At 42.1% G+C, this 11,308-nt stretch overlaps 1 protein-coding gene across 5 annotated transcripts in view; it reads left to right on the forward strand.

Moving 5' to 3' along the window:
- Positions 1-9,638, forward strand: part of TSPAN9 (tetraspanin 9) — a 121,775-nt gene extending 112,137 nt beyond the window's left edge. For all 5 annotated transcript variants that reach the window (XM_053403927.1, XM_053403923.1, XM_053403926.1 and 2 more), the window contains 6 exons: positions 320-511; positions 1,773-1,847; positions 3,091-3,192; positions 4,980-5,117; positions 7,485-7,568; positions 9,011-9,638. In XM_053403927.1, coding sequence (XP_053259902.1) covers positions 320-511; positions 1,773-1,847; positions 3,091-3,192; positions 4,980-5,117; positions 7,485-7,568; positions 9,011-9,082 — 663 coding nt within the window. In that variant the 3' untranslated portion in view covers positions 9,083-9,638. The remainder of the gene's footprint in view (positions 1-319; positions 512-1,772; positions 1,848-3,090; positions 3,193-4,979; positions 5,118-7,484; positions 7,569-9,010) is intronic.
- Positions 9,639-11,308: the final 1,670 nt, after the last annotated feature.

The raw sequence follows: 11,308 nt of genomic DNA on the forward strand, positions 1-11,308 counted from the left end.
TTAGTGTCAGATGATGGTCTGTGCTTGGTGTTCAATAATATGCAATTTTTTTTAGTCTGATGGAAAAGAATGGGGGAGGGGGTTCTTGAAAAAAAGTTGTTTTCATGTGTTCAAAATCCTTATCCTTAATAGAACGTACAGGAGAAAACCTGAAAAGGTGGTCAGTAGACCAGTAAGTTCTTAAATAAAAACCCCTAAAATCAAAGACAGCCCCACATCTAAACAGCTTTAATTGCAGCTGCTGTCCAGGAGATTCAACATATACCATTTTGGGCTGGCTTTTTAAAAATTGCATCTTTGTTTTTGTCTTTCTTTTCAGTTATGTGGCTGCGGTCTCTTGGGTGTGGGAATATGGCTGTCCGTGTCACAAGGAAACTTTGCTACCTTTTCTCCCAGCTTCCCTTCACTGTCGGCAGCAAACCTGGTCATTGCCATTGGTACTATCATCATGGTGACTGGCTTCCTAGGCTGCTTGGGTGCTATCAAGGAAAACAAGTGCCTCCTCCTAAGCGTAAGTTAGCAAGTGAGATAAACCACGAGTCGGGGTCTGGACTAGGGCTGGGCGATATCAGCTTTTCAACATCGAGGTTTGGCAATACAATGCAATGTTGAAAAAACAAGGTGCATTGGCCTCTGCCCACGAGGCACCGGGTGAAACTGCCCCAGCTCTCACCTCGGGAGTTGAGGCGGTTTCACCCAGGTGCTCATGGGCTGGGACAACGCAGCTTGTTCCCCCTCCCCAGCTGAGACAGCCCCAGGGCTCTCCCCGCTCACATGCGGGCGGCAGGAGCATCAGGGCTCCTTAAACTGCTAAGCTGGGGCAAAGGCATCTGCACACTCCTCGGTCGAGCAGGTTAAAGATGCAGAGGGAGGAACAAGCTGTATCAGCACCTCCCCAATACAGCTTGTTTCTCCCTCTGCGTTGTATGAGGAGCAGACCGCGATGTCAGGTTCACTCAGTGGTATATCGCTGGTGAAACCACCGCCGCTCCTGAGTCGCACTCGCTGGAGGAAGGAACTCTTGACACACCCTCCAACAGACGCTGCTAGCAGAGCGACTCCGGAGCAGTGGCAGTTTCACCAGCGATATACTGCTGAGTGAGCCTGACATCACAGTCTACTCCTCATACCGGTCCTGGGCGATATATCGATATATCACCCAGGCCTAGTCTGGACACAACTGTCAAGTAAACCATGGCTTAGCTCAGCAGCATGGCGGCAGCAGCTGGAGGTGTAAAATGGCCAATCTTCTCTCCAGGAATCTGCATGTTGCCATTCATTTGATTTTGAATTGATTTTAGAATGCTGTGTTACTTTTATTGTTGTTAGTCGCTCTGAGCCCGGCTTCGGCTGGGGAGGACAGGATATAAATAAAATTTTATTATTATTTATTATTATTATTATTATGTTTGCACTAAGTCATGATCATGCCCTGTAGAAAAGGTGAATGAACTTTGGAATGGTTCATGCATCAATGCAAGCAAATGTACCGTACATTCACAATACACAAGGTTTTTGTTTTTTGTGTAATACACACTTTCCCGATAAAATTAAAACAAAAAAGTTCACAAGGTGGTCTGAGAATAACCTTAAGAATTTCCACTTAATAATTTCAAAGAACATTAAGAAAATGGTGATACATTTCAATGTTACTTTAATTGCAATATTTAATTATGTTACTAAGTATGTTACTATTTCCCACACTGCCATTTACATAAGGTATATTAAAGCTTCAAGTGATTGTAACATTCTTCTTTCTTTTGCTTCGGCAGTTTTTTATTGTTTTGCTGATCATTCTCCTGGCTGAGCTGATACTACTCATTTTGTTCTTCGTTTATATGGACAAGGTAGGCATTCGCAGAGCTCCGTTATCTCAGAAGCTGAGCTACTTTCTTACGAGTATTCCTCCCCAAGCTCCCTCCCCAGATAACTGGCATTAAAATAGACATATCAAAGAAGGTCCTGCAGAAAGGTGCCAATCAGCACATTAGAGAACTGCTGCAAGAACCAGGCAGAAGGGAAATTTAGAAGTCTGGCTGGCACCTTGAGCACGCCCCTGTCTGTTTGGCTCCTGTGGAAGCCACAATGCTTTGAAGAGCACAAAAGAGACGGAAACTACACCAGGCAACAACCGCTTCTTCTTCTTCTTCTTCTTCTCCTTCTCCTTCTCCTTCTTCTTCTTCTTCTTCTTCTTCTTCTTCTTCTTCCTCAGTTTATCTTGTCCAGGGCAACCCAAAGTGACTTACACCCAAAACAAACAAACAAACAAACAAAGAACAACAGCCACCCAGAGGATAAAGCAATACATTAAAAACATCCTGCCCACTTCTAAAAGGCCACAGAAGGAAGGTTTTCACATGATGCCTAAAGATATTTAGTGAAGGTGCCAGGCAAATCTCCCTGGGGAGAGCATTCCACAAATGGGGAGCCACAGCAGAAAAGGCCCGTTCTTGTGTTGCCACCTTCTGGACTTCTCGTGGAGGAGGCACATGAAAAAGGGCCTCAGATGATGATCTCAGGGTCTGGGCCAGTTCATATGGGGAAGAGGCGGACCTTGTGGTATTGTGGTCCTGAGCTATTTAAGTCTTTATAGGTCAACACCAGCACTTTGAATTGTGTCCAGAATCCTGATTGGCAAGCATTCCAACACTATAACCATTGCACTGGTCCCAGACGCATGTCTATTGGAAAAAGACAAAACTTCCTTTTACTGAAATATATACTCACATATTTGTTACCTTGAGTAGGACATGTGTGCATACAGTGTTAAAATTATGCGGCAACCCCCTCCCCCCCAAAAATGCTCCCCTTGAAGCTATTAGGAGAAGGCACCAGATGTGCTTTCCATTCAGCCTACTCTTCACATACCTTGGAGGATATTTTAACGTGTCTTTTAATCTGGAATTGTCACCATGTGGTAGGTATTTTATTTCTGCAAATGGCTTTCAGTCTCAGCTTGAAGACTGTGATATGATAGGAAGAGAGTCTGTTGTTTTCCTACACATATACATTCCTAATCAGATCATACTAAAAGGTTGCACTATTTATGTAATGACTGTGACCTTGTTGGTGTTTGTTTATACGAAATAGGTTAATGAAAATGCGAAGCAGGATTTGAAAGAAGGGCTCAAGCTGTACAACACAGAAAATAATGTTGGGCTGAAGAATGCTTGGAATATCATTCAGGCAGAGGTAATGACATGAACATTTTATTTTATTTTTTTGCAAATGACCCCCACACGCTGCCCTGTTAATAATGGGTTAATCTACATCTCATGGGACAGTCCTATTGTCTGAGGGGACATGATGTGATTGCCTTGCTGAAGTTAAGCAGTTTTGGGTCTGGTGAATTTAAGCTGGGAGACCTGGGAACTCTATCTCTGCTGCTTTGAGTTCCATGCTGCAGAAAAAGGTAAGATGTAAATGTACTCGGAGGTCTCAGTCTTTCTAAGATGCGGATAAGTCACGATATAGTTTTTCATATAATACAAGAACAACATGCAACTTCAGTGACTTGTCCAGTTCTTACAGTCTTACTTAAGCAGTTTCATATGCAGTACAAAGTACACAAGCTGTACATTTATTTATGTATTATCATTTCAGGTATCCTCCCCACAGAGATTCTTGTGTTGAGGGTGGAATAAAAGTGTATTCTGCCCCATTTATAAAGGAAAAGAAAGGAAGATAAGTCTGACCCAAGGTGTCTATCTTTGAAGTGGCGAATAAGGCATTCCAAATAGTATTTAAACAGATTTCAAACGGGATTTCTATGGATTGTTTCCAATATTGGACTATTGTTAATCAGGCTGTTGATAACAGAAAAAAATACGAAACTTCTGCATATAATTTTACTGTTTAAATTTGAGTCTAACCATAACAAGGAGGGAGCCAAATAGGTGGGAGGGCTCGCTGCGTAATTTTGGAATTAATGTGAAACACCTTTTCCCAAAAGAAGTAAACCAACATGCAAGTCCATCGTGGATGAAAATATGAGCCAATCTCTCCACAGCCTTTCCAGCACAGGGGAGAGATCCTAGTGTTTATTTTGGCTAGATGTGATGGAGTCCAGTGCCAGCAAAATATAATTTTGAGAGAAGCCTCCTGCAAATGAGCATAGATTGTTCGTAGGGATGGGCTGTGCCAAACTGATTGTCATTTATGATATCCAGCTATGATCCCTAAGTCTTTTTCCGATACTGACCGGAGACCTCCTGTATCGCCTGCGTATTGTTCTAAAAGAATGCTATAAACTGAAGATGCAGCTCCTTTTATGTCATATTTTGATTTGTTATAGAGACTCAAATAACACAAGAGAACCAAGGCCCTTGTATTCCAAATATCTTGCAAATGTTCATAATTGAAGAGATTGAAACTGATTTAACTGGGCATCATCCAACTTTTCTATTAGCTCATGCTCAGATATTGCTTTACTTCTAGAAATAAAGTCACTTATGTGATAGATTCCTCTCTTTTCAAGTTTTTTAAATTGTCCCTGTTTATCTTCCGGTTGGAATGATGGATGGTCTAATAGTGGAGTCAGTGGTGAGGGTCTGGGGGCCAAAACCAAGTCCTAATCCCTCCACACCGTCAGCACTGCCTTTAAGAATGGGTTTTGTATCTTTCTCCACACAGTCCAGGACAGTTTCAGGAAAAGAAGTGTCCTTTCTGACTGTGAGGATACGGGGCCCTCGCTCTACACTCATGGAATGACATTTTGTCCCCTGATCAAGGGGATCAGAGATTGACATGTTCAGTAGGTGAACAGATGACAATAAACAGGTGGAATGAGCTGAAAGTGGTGACAAATAAGGTTTGGGGTTTAAAATATACAGTAGTGATTTTTCAAGAGGCTAATTCTTTGCAGTTATCACTCAGACTTGCACTTGCTAGTGTCCAAGGTAACACAGCCTTTTCAAAACTCCTAAAATGTTCTTTCAGTTCCAGGCTGCATTATGTCTCATCTTGTCCTTGTCTCCTAGATGCACTGCTGTGGGGTTACTGATTACAAAGACTGGTACCTTGTACTGGGTGAAAACACTGTCCCTGACAGATGTTGCATAGAAAATTCTGAAGACTGTGGCCGGAATTCCACTAATATGAATTTAGTGTGGAAAACGGTAATTTTAGCTTACATAATAATCTGGATTTTTTCTTTAGTTTAACTTAATTTCTTTCCTTGTGGAAAAGGTATCCTTGCATGAACACCATTCGAGCGCAGGTATTAGGTACAGAGATATTTCAATTTAAGAGACTATTTTACAACCATTGTTCAGTCACCACTGTGACCTAGGACATGTGCTGAAGGTAAGCAATGCAAAAATCTTGCTGAAAGTAAGCAGGGTCTGTGGCTTCCAAGGGCTCCATCCTTTGAGGCTCCTCTGGGATATAATACAAAAATAGTAAAAACAAAATCCCTAAAAGTAAAAATGCAAGTCAAGTAGATTCCCATCTGGTATGGTTAAACAAATCAGATAAACTGAAATTGATTTTTCTGCATATTTTGTTGTCAGTTAACCCTTCTGCTTTTGTATTATTGGTGCTAATTTCCTGGTCTGTTTTATTTATTTGAGTGCTTGAAACATTTTTCCCAGAGTGGCTTCCAAATGTGAGATTGTAAGTCTTGCCCTCAGGCTTGCAACCTAAAAGACATGACTCACAAGGAGAAGGGAGGGAGGCAGAATTGAGCACTGATGGAATTGGGGGGAAGGCTCCATATAAATTAAGAGGAAGGGCCAAAAGTTGCTCATCATTCAGCAGTGGTGTATTGTAGCCTCTCTTATAGCAGGGTGGAATGGCTGGTGATGATGGCAGCTGAGGGAGAACTCTTCGCAGTCCCACCTTCTCCCTCACACCTCCGGAAGCCCCGTCAGTGGCAGAGAATGGTGCCGTCTCTAGTTTCTTTATACTGCCAAGTATACCAATACTTGTGTTTAAAAGTCTTCAGAAACATAGGAAAACAAAGAATTGCAGGGTGTACAGTGGGAATAAAAAATGAATTGTGCACTGATGGTACAATCACTGAAAAAATACCCTTTATACAGAGCTGCAAATTCAGGCATACTCTCTGCAAGCAACAAAATGGCCTACGTCTGCCTTCGTATCCTCTTGCCTAGTTTCTTCTATTCAGCCAACAGATCAAATGTATATCAAACGTATAGTTTCTCAACGAGAGGAAAATGTCCAGCAAGCACTCCTACTTTATCCCTGAGTTATTTCATTTGAAGCATTTGGCTCTTGAGCCAAAACAGGTTGTCACGGTGTTTTCCTACTTTTTTTACCTGGTGTAAGATTGGGGGGCAGGTGTATCCCTTGGGGTAAGAGAAGCAGGACATGGTAGCGGTGGAGACAGCGGAGGCTGCTCAAAGTGCAAGTGAAACAGGCTGCTGCTCGACTTGTACCTCCTTACGAGTAACAGAAAAGCTTGAGCTCCCCTGGGGCAGCTGTTTTGCTGCTCTCACAACGTTTTGGTGCACCTGTTGCCACAGCCAAGGTCTGAAGAGCTATAAGGGACAGCTAGGTCGAGTCAAAGGAAATTATTATGCCTTTGACTTTCCCCCTCCCCTCCCTGCAAGATTCATAGATGCTAGGAAGAGTCTGTTTGAAAAGCAATGGTGTGCAATGGCTGTGTTTGCAAATGTGCCTGTTTGCTGTGCCGGTTCATATGTGCAACTACAATTTCCAAACGCTGTGTATGTGGTTCATGTCAACATAAGTTTACAGAGCATATATGGCAGAAGCATGAGTGCATGTGCCTTCCGACAAGTGTGTGGATGTGTGGACATGTACCTCCTGATGTTCTGTGGTTGAGGTGGATGAAGAGATAGAGAAGTGAAAAGAAAGCTGAAAGAGAGGGATGACAAGTCTCTGCCTCTGTCCATCCATTAGATCACAGGGCCCCATTTATACCGATTATTCTTGCCATTGTGCCTTGTCAGACTGATATAACAGTCAGCATATCAGACATGGAACTGGGAGACCAAAGCTCAGTGGGTGACCTCTCAACATCTCACAGTTATTCTAAGAATAACATGGTCAGGGGGACAGTCCCACTAAAAATAATATTATCATATTCTTTCCTAACGTTCCAAAATGACGGCAGGCGGCAATGTAGAAAGGAAGCACCCAGGTTTTGGCACAAGCCAGCCAAAGTTGCCTTCTAAATAAAACACCTTGAGGCATTCTGCCATGGCCTTACAATCTGCTTTTTCAACATATAAAACAAACATTGGTGGTATCTTTAACTCGCTCATTTTTTTAAATGAACAAAACCCATTTGGTCAACATGAATGTGTTTTACTTTATTCATATTTAATTTGAGAAGCCAAAACAGGCTTCATCACGACTGAGCAGAACAAAGAATATGTATGAAGCTTTCAGGTTTTGTTGTTGATACAACTTGAACTTCCCGTCATTTTGGGATGCTTCTATCAAAATTATTGTTTTTATTTATATATTTTCAAATCATTTTTCACTTCCCCTTTCAGGGCTGCTATGAAAAAGTCAAGATGTGGTTTGATGGTAATAAGCATATACTCGGGACAGCTGGGATGTGTATCCTCATAATGCAGGTACGTAGCTCAGAGGATCCTGGTCTGGGCCTCATTTTTGCTATGGTCCATGGAATAATGCAATAAATGTGACAACAGAATGTCTAGCGTATCCCCAGTTGGTGTTTATGTTCTGAGCCTGTGACAGAGGTGGTTGAAGAAAACAAAACAAAATCATCAAAGACTACACCCCTCTAACTTGGACTTTGGAGCAGGTGTTTCTGCCCCCCGCCCCCAGTAACAGTGGGGAAGAGGGGCTGCTGGGCTTATCAGCACCAGCCACAAGCCTTCAACATCCTTCCCCAGCCTAGTACACTGGACTGGAGCAAGACCAGTGCCCCCCCACCTTTTCACAGCCCTTAAACTCAAGAGAGATGGCTGTGTCCTAGCAGACCAGGCAGCCACCAGCCATGGGACTGGTGCAGAGAGGAGAGCCAAGAAGTAGCAGACGAGGCCCGAGAGGGCAGGCAGCACGCATTTCCTCTCCTTTTTCTTCTCTCACTGTTGGGGGAAGAAAGCTTGACAAGCCTTCTCAAGGCAGCCATTAAAATGTGCTTCAGGAGGCTCAGGAGAGAATCCAGGGATATGAGATGTAATTCTGTTTCTTCTGCAACCACGTCATCTGTCTCATTCCTACTCCTGGACCTGATGCTGCAGCAAGAGTTCCTGAGCCTGGTCCCTTTCTGCTCCCTATTCCAGCAAGTACTGATTGATTGATTGATTGATTGATTGATTTAAAATATATGGCAGCTGTGAAAAAGGCAAGTTCCATTAGGAAAAGGATCATAAATATAGGTGCCAATAAAATAAATATATACAGGGCAACCACATTTGGATTACTTTGCTCACCACTTCTCAAAAATGATATTATAGAGCTGAAAGAGGTGCAGAAAAGAACAACCAGAATGAGCAGGACATTTTAAAAGTTTTTCACCTCACTGCAAACATACCAGAGGACCATCCCTACTGGCCAACCCCAACCCCCAGCTTCTAACTCATCTACCAGTTGCATGTTAAACATTACTTTGGAAACATCCTGTGTGTTTTCCTTGTGGCTGGAAATCTTCCTTGAGCAAGAGGTCCCGATAATGCAGAAGAAGCCCGTGTGCTTACAGTCCTCTCTTTCTAAAGCTGCACAGGAGGCACGTGAGGAACGGAGCTCTCTTCAGATGTGTGAAGTGGGGAAATATTCTGGGGAATTTTATCAAAAACACTTTGAGCTTTCTTTGAAGTGGTTCAATTTGAGAAAACGGTCTAAAATTGCTTTCAGTTTGCTTTGAATTTCACTTGCCTCAGAGAAGTCACAATTCTCCTCTGTACAGCCAACCCGTCATGATAGTCTTACAATAGCCTTATGGGATTGTTGTAAAGATTGCTGAGATATGTGTGGTGTGCTAGTCCGAACCATTAAAAAGTGCCATTCAAATTCTAATTCTTGAATTATTCCCTCTGTTCTCTTTCAGATACTTGGCATGGCTTTTTCCATGACTCTCTTTCAGCAGATTCACAGGACTGGTAAAAAATACGATGCCTAAGAAACAGTACATTGTTAACTGCATCAGGACTTCTCTCTTGGCACTGCAGGTGCAGGAGGAAGAAAAACAAAGCCGAAAAAGAAAATCAAGCTATACCTGCTTGGGGCCTCCATCCTTCCATCCATCACGTGACTAAGCACAATGTATTACTGGACTTCCTTTTTGTTTCTGTTCATTTACCATTTTTGCCAAAGAAGAAAGGAAATTTACTGAGAGCAAATCAGCTTTCTGCACTACTTTGTAGACCCACTGTTTATACTGCTCTCTAACATTATTTAAGGAACAACCTTTACACTGCTATCTGTATTAGACCATTGAGGATAACCCGACTGGTGTGTGTTTAACTTCTAGGAAAAAATCGTTTCCATCTCATGGGTCACAAGCAGCTTTTGCCGAACATAATACTGGGAGACTTGAAAAAGCCACGCAAATGGAGATCCTGTGAATTTGAGCTGCTTGGGGTGTAGGGTTTTTGTTTTTGAAGGGGAATATCTTATTATTATCTTACTGTGTATACTAGAATTTAGTACCCTGGTTTATACATTTTTACCGTTTCTCTCCTTTTTCTTATGCTTTTTTTCCCCAGAGTTCTACTGTGCAGTCTTTGATGGATGCCATTTTTAGTGTTTGCAATTTATATCCAGAAAGAAAGGTGCAGCTGGAGCTAAGTGACTCACAGTCATTGTGTTACTCTCAGCTCAGCCCTGATGTCATGATGGGGCCTGGGTCACATATCACTTTTTAAGATACATGCCTAAGATTTTTTAAACGTACATCTGATGTGAGAATGAAGCAAAGCACGTTTGTGAGAGAGTCAGAACTGGCTGTGATCCCTTCAGGCCAATACTTTTGATAATTCTGTTAGTATGCATTTAAAAATACCACACCAGGGTTTTCATCTGTGAGACAGAAAGGAAATATGACCTATGATTCTCCATAACAAGAAACATCAGACCTTAAAAGAGCAACTCCCAAACTTTGTGTGAAGGTAACTGCTACTATACCACAATATGTAAAGGTTCTTATGAGCTCCAGTTACCTAACCAGAGGCATTCCCTGGTTTTGCTTTTCCTCCTTTCATTCAGACACCATATGGGGCACAGTTGCTGCAAGGCATGTGGCTGGATTATTTGCTCACTCCCAGTCACAGAGAAAACAGCAGAATTACTTGCTGGCTAAGAGAGATGCGGAAGGGGCTCCTCTGAAGGGGGTGACTTTTAACACATTCAGGCTTTTTGTGGTTTAAGAATGAACTTTTTCCAGAAAAATTGTGCTTCCGCTATCAGAGTTTGGGGAATTGTGTATTATTAAACCAGAACATGTTTAATGCAGATTGTCAGCCCTCTCCATCCTTCTAAGCCCTGGAGTCCTGTGAGTTGACAGGTAAGCGCTGAGGTCCAGCCTAGGTTATTTTTTTACAAAACCTTCAGCAAGGCCTGAAAAATCTCAAGCATAAAAACCGAACCTATGCATTGTTCTGAATCCTAATGCACCTTGTGAGTGTAGTAGTAAATTTTGACAGGCTCATCATTGCAGTCCCCAGGCATACTCCCTGGGAGAATTCAAAAATGCAGACAGTGTTTTGGTCCATTTTACCCAAGTTATATGTTTCCAGACAGTGAACGGCATTGCATCGGTTCAACTGGTAAAATATATTGAGCTTTAACAGTCAGCTGATATGCAACCTTTTAATTAGAAATGTAGACAATCTTGCAAATCAGTGTTAACCATTTGAACGGCTGTTGTGAAGTAGAAACTGATCAAAAGAAATGAAAGAAATATCTAAGCTCTACCATTTTTCTCATTCTCCAATTCTTTCAATGCAGAACTGTCATAAACTTACTTGAAATCCTCGTGCTCACCACGCAGATGACATCCTTGGCAAGTCGTAGAGATTCTAAAAGAGTGATGAATTGTGGAAAATGAAAATTTACATTGCCCCTGCTATTTAAAAGCCCTCTTACGTTGGGTAGCATAATATATTTTTTATTTCTATTAATAACAGTTCCTCCTGTAGTTCTGAAACATTCACACAGGAGTTTTTGCTTCACATCTTACAACTTAGAAATGGACCTCCATGTTAAAAATAAACTGTGGGATGGCCCTTTACAAAATGCCTGCCTTATCAAGCTAATCAAGTAATAAAGATTTTCCAGGACTGTGCCAGTTAGGCTGCGGATGGGGAGGAGATGGCATGCTCAAATAATCCCTCTTCTAAAATAACCA

This window comes from Podarcis raffonei, chromosome 9 (assembly GCF_027172205.1).
Source record: "Podarcis raffonei isolate rPodRaf1 chromosome 9, rPodRaf1.pri, whole genome shotgun sequence".
NCBI lineage: Eukaryota > Metazoa > Chordata > Lepidosauria > Squamata > Lacertidae > Podarcis > Podarcis raffonei.